The 15,086-nt window shown below is 39.8% G+C and overlaps 1 protein-coding gene across 2 annotated transcripts in view; it reads left to right on the top strand.

The window, feature by feature from the left end:
* IFT172 (intraflagellar transport 172) overlaps nt 1–15,086 on the top strand; it is a 43,059-nt gene that overhangs the window by 4,812 nt on the left and 23,161 nt on the right. For both annotated transcript variants that reach the window (XM_007470844.1, XM_007470843.1), the window contains exons 7-16: nt 209–296; nt 1,118–1,332; nt 2,237–2,360; nt 2,771–2,866; nt 3,774–3,935; nt 4,291–4,344; nt 4,586–4,689; nt 4,864–4,949; nt 7,756–7,868; nt 8,850–9,017. In XM_007470844.1, coding sequence (XP_007470906.1) covers nt 209–296; nt 1,118–1,332; nt 2,237–2,360; nt 2,771–2,866; nt 3,774–3,935; nt 4,291–4,344; nt 4,586–4,689; nt 4,864–4,949; nt 7,756–7,868; nt 8,850–9,017 — 1,210 coding nt within the window. The remainder of the gene's footprint in view (nt 1–208; nt 297–1,117; nt 1,333–2,236; nt 2,361–2,770; nt 2,867–3,773; nt 3,936–4,290; nt 4,345–4,585; nt 4,690–4,863; nt 4,950–7,755; nt 7,869–8,849; nt 9,018–15,086) is intronic.

Genomic DNA, 15,086 nt, shown 5'->3' with positions numbered 1-15,086 from the left:
AAGAGCGGTATCCCAAAAGCTTGGAAATGGTAGGAAAAGCTATAGGGGACTCTGGACTGGGGGACCATAGTATGAAAGATGGAGAGGGCTGGTAGCAGGAACCGCAGGTAGGGTAGTGTTTGACAGACAAAGGGGACTTTCTTGGTGAGACAGGATGCTCTAATGTCTTCCTGTATTTCTCTCCTTTCCTCCTTTTCCCCTTTTTTAGTTGCTCTGGGAAAGGAATTCTCTCTGGTCATGCAGATGGCACCATTGTTAGGTACTTCTTTGATGATGAAGGCTCTGGAGAGTCACAGGTATGAATAAAGGATGCTCTGGAATAGGGGAGAAGGAAATCCCAAGAACTCTCCGAGAGGAGGTTGGACATCTAAGGAATTTAGATCATGGTGCTGGGAGAGGAGGCTAGAGGAATGAGACCTCAGGCAGAGAGACACTTGGATGAGGCCACAGAGAGGATTTGTTTTCCGGAGGCCAGAGCTTAATACTTATGGGAAAGGATGAATCAGGTGGAAGGGACCTTGAGGCAAAGAGAAATAAAGACTCCGAGAGTAATGAAAAGTGAAAATTATTCTCATTTATGTAAAATATATATTTATGTATATAAATTCATGGAAAAAAAGGGTTGTTTACTCTTGAGAGGGAAAGTATGGGGGATTAAAGGAAGGTTCATGTTTTAATCTATGTAACTCTCTATTGTTTGAATCATTTATGTTAAGAATTACTTGTGTAATCATTAAATGTATCCCTCCTGAAATAAAGGGGCCATATGCTCCCTGTGGGCCTATATGGTATTGGTTAATGTGTAGGACAGATTCCTTTGGGGGGCCTTATTAGGTGAATATTAAAGATCTGCAGACACACGTATTTTGAGGTTCCCTCTTGAACACAAGATCAGTAAGTGTGTATATATGTCATAAAAGATGTGTGTGTGAGTGTAAGACAGAAAGATAATTTGTGAAGTCTTCGGATTAAGATGTGTTAGGGTGGGAAAATGTTGGGAGAAAGATTCCTGCAGAGCAGGATTGTCAGAGTGAGTGTGTCGGATGCTAGGAATGAGAAATTTCTGAGGTGGAGTCCTCAGAGTCAAAGTGATTGAAACCCTCTACTTCTGTCTTAGGGGAAGTTGGTGAACCACCCATGCCCACCCTATGCCTTGGCTTGGGCAACCAACAGCATTGTGGCTGCAGGCTGTGATCGGAGGATTGTGGCCTATGGAAAGGAAGGCCACGTGCTACAAACTTTTGACTATAGCCGTGACCCTCAGGAACGGGAGTTCACCACAGCTGCAGCGAGTCCTGGGGGCCAGTCTGTTGTGCTGGGAAGTTATGACAGGTGGGTCTCCTTTCCAGTTGCAGCTTCTGCCTGCTTTCCCTGTGTACACTCTTCTTTAGTCCAGTTTCGCTTCTCAACCAGAGTGGGAGACTGGATCAGAATCAAGTGATTCTTAAGTTTTAATTCATGCACTTTCCTCTTCCTGTTTCCACCGTCTGTTGGCATGTCGGCAGTTCCAAAATGCACCATGCTCTTGTTGTGTCTCTGCCTCTCCCCGGGATTCCACAGCAGAATTCATCTCCACTTTCTTTGTGCTCCCTTTGCCCCTTTTCAGACCATTGGCTTAGTGTTTATCACATTATATTATAGTTTGGTGTTTGTATCTAACTGGTTAAATTGAAAAGCCCTTGAGAAGAGGGCCTATTATTCTCTTTTTTTTTAAGTCTCCAGTGCCTAGATTAGCATCTAGTATATAATACGTGCTCAAATGTTTGGTAAATGAATGAATGAATGAATGAATGTTGGAACGGTGAATAAATAGCTAGAGTCTGGGTCCCATCTCTTCCTTGGAGCGCTTTTAACCCCAGCTTTGTCAGTCCTGTCTTTCTGTCCCCTTCAGTCTCATGTGTGTCTGTCTCTTCCTTTCTTTCTTCTCTGAATCCTACCATTTCTCTTTTCTTTTTCCATATTTCTCTATTGCTAACAGCTCATTTTTCTCACCAGCCACAATCTCTTTTTATTTTCTCCACTCCTATTTCTCTTACTCCATTTTACTTTTGCCTTGATTTTCCCAATTTACTTCCTTTGAACACTTTTGTCCTCTCCTACTAGACCTCCCAACTTGTCTGTTCTCTTTTATTTCCTCTGTTCTCTGATGTAGCAAGACTAATTTCCTTCCGTTACAGGCCCATTTTCAGTTTTTCTCAGCCTCCAACTCTTCTAAAAGCCACATACTTAATTTCAGACTTCGGGTACTCAACTGGAGCCCTCGAAGAAGCATCTGGGAAGAGGCAAAGCCCAAGGAAATTGCCAATTTATACACCATCACTGCCCTGGCCTGGAAGCGGGATGGCTCACGACTCTGTGCGGTGTGTGACTAGTAACCCCTTTCTACTTTGGTGACTTTTTTCAAATTAAGAAAAATCCCACCTTATCCTAAAGCACCCTCTCCTGACACTAGAGAATGTCCTCTTTTGACCACAACCTAAAACTCTGACGTTACAGGCAGGAAAGAGAAATGCATACCTTATTGGAGGCCAAATGGGACACGAGTTTTATAGGCAGGGATGATTTCTCCCTTATAGCCCATCACTATGTGATGCTCTTGAGTCCTGCAATTGCCACCTCTTTCCTGCTGGTACTTCCAAAAACTACCAGCCCTTTTACTGCCAATTCTACTGTAGATTCTAGAACCTAGGATTTGAGAGTGTCTCTAAATACCCTCTACATGCCTACATATTGTGTGTGTTACCCTATATGCCGTCACTTTCCCTTCCAGGGCACACTCTGTGGTGGAGTGGAACAGTTTGACTGCTGCCTCCGAAGGAGCATTTACAAGAATAAGTTTGAGTTGACGTATGTGGGACCTAGCCAGGTAAGCGGCTGGTAGCCTGCCACGCTGAGATTTCGCCGTAGCTCACTCATCCTTGTACTTCCCTGCGGTCTGGCCACAGCACAGAGTCAAATTAACCTCTGGCAGAGCTGTTCTGAGGAATAGAATGTGGCAGGGCAACTCTCCGGCACCTGCTATAGTTCTTACAGCTTATTGTAAGAAAAGGATTAACCACCAGGTTTAAGGGGTACAGAGATTGCCATTTACATCTTCCTGGTTTAAAACTTCACTGCCTATAGGATGGCAACTGGGGAAGTTGATAAATAGGATTATAATTCTGAATTCTTTTGTTGTAAGGCCTCTGAACTCACTGTGTATGATGTTGCAAGCTCATTTCTTAGTTTCTGAGCCCACTTTTCTCTTTTCTCCACCTCCACCCTCCTTTCCTTCATTTATTATTCATTGATTCCTTTAGTCTTCCATTTTCTCCAGAAATATTTATCCATTCTTTATGTGTCAGCACTGTTAAGCATTGAGAATTCAAAGATAGTTATCTGTAATACATTGTCCCTTATTTGAGAAGATCGTTTTAGCAAAGGAGACAGACATATCAGAAAATAATACAGCATACTGTGGTAAAGTTATCATAAAAGTTTGTACAAAGAGCTACAGGAACATAGGGAGAGTGATTGGTTTAACCCAGTGGAACTTTCAGAATCGTATGTATTATAAACATCAAAAGAGATAATACATTAAAGTATTTCATAAATAGTAAATCATCATGTAAATGTGAGGTGTCCCTTTTACCAAGAATATCCTAGGCCAGGCAAGGAAAAAAGATGTTACTTTGTTTAGTTAGCCGGGTGAAGGCGGGCGAAGGGCACAGCACGTTCACCCCTCTTTCGGATTTGGGGGAAGCCTGGGGAGCTCAGACTTGTCTCCTACCAAGGTGATTGTGAAGAACCTCTCCTCGGGGACCCGAGTGGTACTCAAGTCACACTATGGCTATGAGGTGGAAGAGGTGAAAATCCTGGGAAAAGAACGCTACCTGGTGGCCCACACGTCAGACACATTGTTGCTGGGGGACCTGAACACTAATCGCCTTAGTGAGGTAGGAACCAAAAATGGAGAGGTGGGGATGGGGCGTCCTGAGGTGCTACTCAGGCAAGCCAGGGTCCCTGGGGGAAGATCTCCATGGGAAGCTCGCTAACACTCTGGTGTTGGGGACCTGGCTTCAGGGGATGAGACCCGGGAGGCTTAGAATCCCGGAATATGAATCACTGTTGTTGGACTGTTTTTACACCATCTCCCAGAAGCATAGGGACTAGGGCAAAATCTGACATAGCATCTGTTTTGTGCAACGTCAAAGCCTCCCCAACTCCATCTCTCTGCATCCCACCCTGTTCTTTCAGCATCGTCTTGGATAGTTATCCACATGTCCCTTATGTCTTTCCCCCCCTTAACAGGTAGCTTGGCAGGGATCTGGTGGCAATGAGAAGTATTTCTTTGAAAATGAAAATGTGAGTAGAGCTTGATTCACCATCACTGTCCTGATATGCCTCCTTCTAGCTTCTGTGTAGCAGGATGGCAAGTGGCAAGGGGTTGAGAAAACAGCAGATAAAGTGGGAGGGTGAAATAGGCAGAGGAATAGAATAAACAGAAAGGTGGGTGTCACTTTGAACTCATGGTACACCTCCCTCGACTGTTTTTCTCTTTCTTCGTGTAATCTTTCCACTGTATAACAATTCCACTCACCCCCAGGTATGCATGATCTTCAATGCTGGAGAGCTAACCCTAGTGGAATATGGGAGTAATGATACCCTGGGTTCTGTACGTACTGAATTCATGAACCCCCATCTCATCAGGTAACCCCACAAGGTTCTGTAAATTTTTGAAACCCAAAAGAATTCCTTTTGACTTCTATCTCCTATATCCTCAGGTTAATCTAAAATCTTCATCCCGTATGGTATTTCAGAGCTCCTATTAAACATCCCAGCTACCTAAGCCCATTTTGCCTCACCTGACCCTTCATGTTTCAGTGTCCGTATTAATGAGAGGCGCCAGCGAGGAATGGAGGATAATAAGAAATTGGCTTATCTTGTTGATATTAAGACTATTGCTGTAGGTGAGTAAGACTCTCTCATAATTGTAATAACAAAATAGATGTTTATAAAGCACTTCCATGTCACAGGATTGTGTGCAGTGGAGAATCCAGGAATCTGAGAGGCATCGGGTAAATGTGTGACCTCATTCTTACAGGGGATATGTGAAATGTTTAAATCCATATGTCTATATCTAGAAGTCTAGATACAGATGCATTGGTATGTATAGGCCTGCCCATATAATTATTCACGTTCTCTAGGCATATATCTCAGGGCTGGAAAATTATGAATTGTAGAAAAGAACCATTAGCAAATTTAAGAATTTTCCTGTTTAGACTTCATAGGATCACAGGTTCTTAGAACTGGAAGGGGCCTTACTTTCTGTATAGTTTGTCATTAATAAGTAGTGATGACAAACTTTATGTGCATTTCACAAATGTTCACATTTATAAATCGTACTGTATATATTAATAGTTAATTTTTTATCATGGAATGTTTTAAGCATAGGAAAAAAGTATAAAGAATAGCATGGTATTCTCTAAAAAGTTTAGAGAATAACATATCCAGGTAGTGTAGGTATTAAGAACAGGGCTCTGGAGTCAAATCTCCCCACTTCTCTACTTACTACCTGTGTAATCTTAGGTAAATTACTTCACCTTTCTGTATCTCAATTTCATCTACAAAATGGGGATAAAAATAGGACCTACTTCATATGAAGAGCACTTAGACTAGTGCCTAGTATATAATAAGTGCTTAATAAATGTTAGCTGTTCATAATAATAATATTATTATTACTTGTGTACCCATACCCAGTTCTGTCAAATCCTCACATTTCATTATTTTTACCTTGGATCTTTTCTCTCTTCTCTATTGATGGACATTTGTTGGTTTTTCACTGATACAGTATTTCAGTTCTCTAAGGTTTATACCCAGCATGGAATTGCTGAATCATAAAAGAGGTACATCTTCAATTTCACTAAAATATTTCCAGATTGCTCTCTGAAGAGGTTGTACCAATTTACATTCCCACCAGCAGTTACAGTTCCACTTCCTCTCCAATGCTTGAAATTGCCTGACTTCATTATTTGGCTCAATCTGATGTATATTGAAAATATATTTCATTGTTTTAATTTTTTTGTTCACTTGTTTATTGGCCATTTGGATTTCTTCTGTGAATTGCCAGTTCATATCCATTGTCTATTTTTAAAATTAGGTTGTCTTTTCTTTATTTACGTGAGGGAGTTCTGTGTGTGTGTGTGTATAGGCTTTGATGGTTATTTGCATTGCAGCTATTGTCTCAGCCTGTGGCTTGTCTTTTCTCTCCTTTTCAGCATTTCTTAGTATTTAGACATTTTTAAGTTTAATGTAGTCCATTTTATCACTTTTTTTTTTACTGAGGTATAGTTCAATTTACAGTGTTGTATATCACTTTTTAATAAATAGTTTGTGGGTTTTGAGGTCTTATTTAAGAAATCCTTCCCTACTCCCTCCTGTATTTTGGCATTTAAAATTTTGCTTTTTACCTGGAATTTATTTTTGTGCATAATGTGGGTAGGAATCTAATTTTATTTTTTTTCCATATGTTTAACCATTGCTCGAAAGTCCATTCTTCGCTCACTAGTATGTAATGTCATCTCTCATAAATCAGGTTTCCATATACATATGGGTCTGTTCTTAAGATATTTTTACATTTCATGAACTTTCTATTTCACATGAAGTTGCTGAGCTCAGAAATGTAAGTATCTATAATAGAAATAATAATACAGTCCAGTGGCTTAAGTTCTAAGTTCCAGTGGCCTAAGTTCTCTCAGCAGTAATGAGCTGTGAGATTTTGGACAAGTCACCTCTCTCTGTAGGTCTTATCTTCAATGTACATTGACAGAGTTCTTCTCTTAACCATTTTGGGTCATCGACCCCTTTGAGTATCTAATTAAAAGCATAGATCCTTTCCCAGAAAAATATCTACATGCATAATTTTGTATGTAATTTCAGGGTGCTCACAGAAATAGGGTCCCCACAGCTCTAGCATTCTATGGTTGTACTTATAATCGGGGCATTAAAACATGGATTTATCATTCTGCTTTTTAATTAAAGGAAAATTCATTTTTAAGTTGGTCTTCCCAGTAGTGGACATCCGCTGGCATTTGGTCTTTAGCTTAAGCGTAGGTAACAAAAGCAGGCACACTGCTTGTTGATAATGTATATCAATAAGACCTGTGAATGGGCTTTGTTCAAGAGACTCCCTGAAAGCACCCGAGCCAACCCTGAGTGGTCTGTTCTAAACATGATTGTTCCTTATATTGCCTACGAAATTCAGACCAAACTAATATTCATCGTCTGCACTGACCAGCCTCACTTTAGTTAGAGGTTCCTCCTATTTTGTCTGTGTGCCTTCACCACTCTTTGTCCCTAAGTGTTCTTATATCACTGCCACTCAGATATGCAGGTAACTCCTTGGAGCACGTATGATCACCAGGGTCATTTCGTTCATCAGCTTTCTCTCACTGGTGTGTTTGCTCTAATTGTGGTTCATCATGAGAACAGAAGCCAGTTGCTCCATAGTTCTGACCTGCTCTGAGACAACTCCTAGAGTCCCAGAGAGGAATCACATTTCTTGATGAGTCTGGATCTTTTGAGTTAATAACTGCAGAGTTAAACAAAACCTCTATAATTTTAGAAGAAATACAGCATCTTAGCAAAATTATGTTGTACTGCGCATTTACATTCCTGAGTGACATTCTCTAGACTAATGCAACATTCTTAAAGCCAGACTTTCACAGGCCACCTCATGCCTTGTATGTGATTAACCCTGTTTCCTTTACTCTCTAGTGGACCTGATTGGTGGCTACAACATTGGCACCATCAGCCATGAGAGCCGTGTGGATTGGCTGGAACTTAATGAGACTGGGCACAAGCTTCTCTTCAGGGACCGGAAACTTCGTGTGAGGAGGGTTACTAAGGCCTTAGCCATAGACTGGTCCATAAAGGATGTGGTACTAGCTGCCAGCAGGGACTGTGGGAGGCAGGATAGGACATAATTTCTTGGGGCTATGCCATTAGCATAGCAAAAGGCACAGAAGAATCAACATTCTTTGTATCTGCTATCACCACCCATCCCATTTTACCCTTCAGGAGACTGTGTCATGATGGCACCAAAGTCAAGAGAGGAATTTGGGAGTTGATGTCTCTCTTACTATTCACAAATCTGTGCCCTCATGAAACATCCTTACGCCTGCCTTCCTCTTCCTCACGCCTAGGTGACCTTAACCCACACCTACTGCTCCAGTGCTCTTCAGCTACACTTATCTGATGGCACTGAAGCTGGCTTGAGGACAGTCTCCCCCTAGCCCCTTATTGATTCTGATCTCAATATGGTATCACCAAAGAGTTCAACCTCAGGGGCAAAAGGGACTCTCTGGTGATTTTTTATTTCATTTTCATTGTGATGTGAAAGCCATCACAAATTTCCAGACCATTTAATTTGTCTGGTGCCCTTACTTTTGTAATCCAGGCTGGTAACTCTGGCCCAGAGTTATTCTAAGAATGAAAGTCTGGGACTTCCCTGGCGGTCCACTGGTTAAGACTCCGCACTTCCACTGCAGGGGGTGCAGGTTCGATCCCTGGTCAGGAACTAAGATCCCACATGCCTTGCAGCGCAGCCAAAAAAAGTCCGACCTTCACCTAACTTAAATTCCTAGGGTGTAGATCTTTGCTCTTTTGATCATCTCTTATTTGGCCAGAGTCAGAATATGGCAACTCAGCATAAACTTGAAGGGTTTATGGTTGAAGATGAGTAAGCTTTGAAATTCAGCATGTACCTGACTGGTGGGTTAGCTCACCACATTTCACCATTAGGAAAATTGTCAAGAGGAGAAGACACCCATATCTCCTTTTAATTGTGCTGTTGTCTACTTCTCCTTCAGTTGCACCTATATGATATTGAAAGCTGCTCTAAGACAATGATCCTCAACTTCTGCTCCTACGTGCAATGGGTCCCAGGAAGTGATGTGCTGGTAGCTCAGAACCGAAACAACCTGTGTGTGTGGTACAACATTGAGGCACCTGAGAGAGTCACCATGTCCTCTATCAGGGTATGTTGACATCAGGGCACCTCAGCCATAGTGTTGTGCTGATTAATTAGAACCCTGAGTAGGCTCTGAAGTCTGCCTGGTTTCTCTGCCCACCACCCATAATCTCTTTAATGGAGTTGGCAGGTGACGCTTAGACTCCTTCCCACAGTGGACCAGGCCCCAGAGCCATCCTTGTTCAGATTCCTGACATTATATTAGACCCTTGGAGTATGGGTCTCTGTTATAGTGGGAATTCGCCAAGTCGTAACATGGAGTTCCCTTAGGCTGGAAGATCCCCAATAGGAGGAGTAGTTCCATATCACCTCCTTGTGTGCTGATTCTCTGGTACAAAAGCCATTCAGAGTTCCATTTTTTTAAGACTGCTGATCAGACCCTCTCTCCTTTCCCATAACAACGTCACACACACAAGTAATATTCCAAAATCCGGGAGGAGCCTATGCAAACAGAGAAAAGAGGCCCCTATGGTAGGCTGGGATGACTGGTGTGGGTGTGGGTAGAGCACTTGATACTTGCTTTTTGTTCTTTCTATATCTCTTTTTTTCTCCTTTTTTGCCTCATTTTAGACTGATAAAGATTGAGTTTTTGTGGGGGGGTTGGGGGGTTGTCCTTTTCTAAATACTCTTTTTTTCACTTTTTTTGGTTTGAAGGTTATACATCCTATTTCTATAGCAGTTACCCTTAAAAGTTCACCATGTATTTAAATTAACAAAGTCTAAAGTTAATCAGCATCTAACCGCCACCCTCCTGCACTGCAAACAATACAAGGACCCTAAAAGATTAAGTGAGATTACCTCCCCTTTGCCACTGTTGTCTAGTATTTTGGTTCCCTTCTGTTATCCCCAAAGTTAGACATTATCATTTTATACACACAGAATTTGTATAGATTTACCGTCATAGTGCCAGTTTCTCTGTTCAACTTTTCCTTTTTCATTGCTGATCTTCTCTCTGGAGTTACTTTTCTTCCTCTTCTTGAAGAATACATTTAGAAGTTTCTTTTTTTTTTCTTTTTGAATTGTATTTTATTTTTTATACAGCAGGTTCTTATTAGTCATCCATTTTATACATATTAGTGTATACATGTCAATCCCAATCTCGCAATTCATCACACACACACACACACACCCACCCCACTTTTCCCCCTTGCTGTCCATACGTTTGTTCTCTACATCTGTGTCTCTATTTCTGCCCTGGAAACCGGTTCATCTGTGCCAATTCTCTAGGTTCCACATATATGCATTAATATACAATATTTGTTTTTCTCTTTCTGACTTACTTCACTCTGTATGACAGTCTCTAGATCCATCCACGTCTCTACAAGTGACCCAGTTTCGTTCCTTTTTATGGCTGAATAATATTCCATTGTATATGTATACCACATCTTCTTTAATCCATTCGTCTGTCGATGGGCGTTTAGGTTGCTTCCGTGACCTGGCTATTGGAAATAGTGCTGCAATGAACACTGGGGTGCGTGTGTCTTTTTCAGTTATGGTTTTCTCTGGGTATATGTCCAGTAGTGGGATTGCTGGATCATATGGTAATTCTGTTTTTAGTTTTCTAAGGAACCTCCATACTGTTCTCCATAGTGGCTGTATCAATTTACATTCCCACCGACAGTGCAAGAGGGTTCCCTTTTCTCCACACCCTCTCTAGCATTTGTTGTTTGTAGATTTTCTGATGATGCCCATTCTAACCAGTGTGAGGTAATACCTCATTGTAGTTTTGATTTGCATTTCTCTAATAATTAGTGATGTTGAGCAGCTTTTCATGTGCTTTTTGGCCATCTGTATGTCTTCTTTGGAGAAATGTCTATTTAGGTCTTCTGCCCATTTTTTGATTGGGTTTTTGTTTTTTTAATATTGAGCTGCATGAGCTGTTTATATATTTTGGAGATTAATCCTTTGTCCATTGATTCGTTTGCAAATATTTTCTCCCATTCTGAGGGTTGTCTTTTCATCTTGTTTGTAGTTTCATTTGCTGTGCAAAAGCTTTTAAGTTTCATTAGGTCCCATTTGTTTATTTTTTGTTTTTATTTCCATTACTCTAGGAGATGTATCATAAAAGATCTTGCTGTGATTTATGTCAAAGAGTGTTCTTCCTATGTTTTCCTCTAAGAGTTTTATAGTGTCCAATCTTACATTTAGGTCTCTAATCCATTTTCAGTTTATTTTTGTGTATGGTGTTAGGGAGTGTTTTAATTTCATTCTTTTACATGTAGCTGTCCAGTTTTCCCAGCACCACTTATTGAAGAGACTGTCTTTTCTCCATTGTATATCCTTGCCTCCTTTGTCATAGATTAGTTGACCATAGGTGCATGGGTTTATCTCTGGGCTTTCTATCCTGTTCCATTGATCTATATTTCTATTTTTGTGCCAGTACCATATTGTCTTGATTACTGTAGCTTTGTGGTATAGTCTGAAGTTAGGGAGTCTGATTACTCCAGCTCTGTTTTTTTCCCTCAAGACTGCTTTGGCTATTCAGGGTCTTCTGTGTCTCCATACAAATTTTAAGATTTTTTTGTTCTAGTTCTGTAAAAAATGCCACTGGTAATTTGATAGGGATTGCATTGAATCTGTAGATTGCTTTGGGTAGTATAGTCATTTTCTTCCAATCAAAGGACATGATATATCTCTCCATCTGTTTGTGTCATCTTTGATTTGTTTCATCAGTGTCTTATAGTTTTCTGAGTACAGGTTTTTTACCTCCTTAGGTAGGTTTATTCCTAGGTATTTTATTCTTTTTGTTGCAATGGTAAATGGGAGTGTTTCCTTAATTTCTCTTTCAGATTTTTCATCATTAGTGTATAGGAATGCAAGAGATTTCTGTGCATTAATTTTGTATCCTGCAACTTTACCAAATTCATTGATTAGCTCTAGTAGTTTTCTGGTGGCATCTTTAGGATTCTCTATGTATAGTATCATGTCATCTGCAAACAGTGACAGTTTTACTTCTTCTTTTCCAATTTGTATTCCTTTTATTTCTTTTTCTTCTCTGATTGCCGTGGCTAGGACTTCCAAAACTATGTTGAATAATAGTGACGAGAGTGGACATCCTTGTCGCGTTCCTGATCTTAGAGGAGATGCTTTCAGTTTTTCACCATTGAGAATGATGTTTGCTGTGGGTTTGTCATATATGGCCTTTATTATGTTGAGGTAGGTTCCCTCTATGCCCACTTTCTGGAGAGTTTTTATCATAAATGGGTGTTGAATTTTGTCAGAAGCTTTTTCTGAATCTACTGAGATGATCATATGGTTTTTATTCTTCAATTTGTTAATATGGTGTATCGCATTGATCGATTTGCATATATTGAAGAATCCTTGCATCCCTGGGATAAATCCCACTTGATCATGGTGTATGATCCTCTTAATGTGTTGTTGGATTCTGTTTGCTAGTATTTTGTTGAGGATTTTTGCATCTATATTCATCAGTGATATTGGTCTGTAATTTTCTTTTTTTGTAGTATCTTTGTCTGGTTTTGGTATCAGGGTGATGGTGGCCTCATAGAATGAGTTTGGGAGTGTTCCTTCCTCTGTAATGTTTTGGGAGAGTTTGAGAAGGATGGGTGTTAGCTCTTCTCTAAATGTTTGATAGAATTCACCTGTGAGGCCATCTGGTCCTGGACTTTTGTTTGTTGGACGATTTTTAATCACAGTTTCAATTTCATGACTTGTGATTGGTCTGTTCATATTTTCTATTTCTTCCTGGTTCAGTCTTGTAAGGTTATACCTTTCTAAGAATTTGTCCATTTCTTCCAGGTTGTCCATTTTATTGGCATAGAGTTGCTTGTGGTAGTCTCTTAAGATGCTTTGTATTTCTGCAGTGTCTGTTGTAACTTCTCCTTTTTCACTTCAATTTTATTGGTTTGAGTCCTCTCCCTCTTTTTCTAGATGAGTCTGGCTAAAGGTTTATCAATTTTGTTTACCTTCTTTAAGAACCAGCTTTTAGTTTTATTGATCTTTGCTATTGTTTTCTTGGTTTCTATTTCATTTATTTCTGCTCTGATCTTTATGATTTCTTTCCTCCTACTAACGTTGGTTTTGTTTGTTCTTTCTCTAGTTCCTTTAGATGTAAGGTTAGATTGTTTATTTGGGATTTTTCTTGTTTCTTGAGGTAGGCTTGTATTGCTATAAACTTCTCCTCTTAGAACTCCTTTTGCTGCATCCCATAGGTTTTGGATCGTCGTGTTTTCGTTGTAATTTGTCTCTAGGTATTTTTTTATTTCCTCTGATTTCTTCAGTGATCTCTTGGTTATTTAGTAACGTATTGTTTAGCCTCCATGTGTTTGTGCTTTTTACTTCTTTTTCCCTGTAATTGATTTCTAATCTCATAGTGTTGTGGTCAGAAAAGATGCTTGATATGATTTCAGTTTTCTTAAATTTACTGAGGCTTGATTCATGACCCAAGATGTGATCTATCCTGGAGAATGTTCCATGTGCACTTGAGAAGAAAGTGTAATCTGCTGTTTTCAGATGGAATGTCCTATAAATATCAATTAAATCTATCTGGTCTATTGTGTCATTTAAAGCTTGTGTTTCCTTATTAATTTTCTGTGTGGATGATCTGTCCATTGGTGTAAGTGAGCTGTTAAAGTCCCCCACTGTTACTGTGTTACTGTTGATTTCCTCTTTTATAGCTGTTAGTTGCCTTATGTATTGAGGTGCTCCTATGTTGGGTGCATATATATTTATAATTGTTATATCTTCTTCTTGGATTGATCCCTTGATCATTATGTAGTGTCCTTCCTTGTCTCTTGTAACATTCTTTATTTTAAAGTCTATTTTATCTGATATGAGTATTGCTACTCCAGCTTTCTTTTGATTTCCATTTGCATGGAATATCTTTTTCCATCCCCTCACTTTCAGTCTGTATGTGTCCCTATGTCTGAAGTGTGGGTCTCTTGTAGACAGCATATATATGGGTCTTGTTTTTGTATCCATTCAGCAAGCCTGTGTCTTTTGGTTGGAGCATTTAATCCATTCACGTTTAAGGTAATATCAATATGTATATTCCTATTACCATTTTCTGAATTGTTATGGGTTTGTTTTTGTAGATCCTTTTCTTCTCTTGTGTTTCCCACTTAGAGAAGTTCCTTTAGCATTTGTTGTAGAGCTGGTTTGGTGGTGCTGAATTCTCTTAGCTTTTGCTTGTCTGTAAAGCTTTTGATTTCTCCATCGAATCTGAATGAGTTCCTTGCTGGGTAGAGTAATCTTGGATGTAGGTTCTTCCCTTTCATCACTTTAAATATATCGTGCCACTCCCTTCTGGCTTGTAGAGTTTCTGCTGAGAAATCAGCTGTTAACCTTATGGGAGTTGCCTTGTATGTTATTTGTCATTTTTCCCTTGTTGCTTTCAATAACTTTTCTTTGTCTTTAATTTTTGTCAGTTTGATTACTCTGTGTCTCGGCGTGTTTCTCCTTGGGTTTATCCTGCTTGGGACTCTCTGCACTTCCTGGACTTGGGTGGCTATTTCCTTTCCCATGTTAGGGAAGTTTTCGACTATAATCTCTTCAAATATTTTCTCGGGTCCTTTCTCTCTCTTTTCTCTTTCTGGGACCCCTATAATGCGAATGTTGTTGCATTTAATGTTATCCCAGAAGTCTCTTAGGCTGTCTTCATTGCTTTTCATTCTTTTTTTCTTTATTCTGTTCTGTGGCAGTGAATTCCACCATTCTGTCTTCCAGATCACTTATCCATTCTTCTGCCTCAGTTATTCTGCTATTGATTCCTTTTAGTGTATTTTTCATTTCAATTATTGTATTCATCTCTGTTTGTTCTTTAATTCTTCTAGGTCTTTGTTAAACATTTCTTTCATCTTCTCGATCTTTGCCTCCATTCTTTTTCTGAGGTCCTGGATCATCTTCACTATCATTATTCTGAATTCTTTTTCTGGAAGGTTGCCTATCTCCACTTCATTTCGTTGTTTTTCTGGGGTTTTATCTTGTTCTTTCATGTGGTACAAAGTCCTCTGCCTTTTCATTCTGTCTATATTTCTGTGAATGTGGTTTTTAGTTTCCTGCGGAATTGTAGTTCTTCTTGCTTCTACTGTCTGCCCTCTGGTGGATGAGGCTATCT

Source organism: Lipotes vexillifer, unplaced genomic scaffold (genome assembly GCF_000442215.2).
Source record: "Lipotes vexillifer unplaced genomic scaffold, Lipotes_vexillifer_v1.1 scaffold717, whole genome shotgun sequence".
Lineage (NCBI taxonomy): Eukaryota > Metazoa > Chordata > Mammalia > Artiodactyla > Lipotidae > Lipotes > Lipotes vexillifer.
The sequence above is the reverse complement of the archived record's forward strand: the minus strand, read 5'-3'. Positions and strand labels throughout refer to the sequence as shown.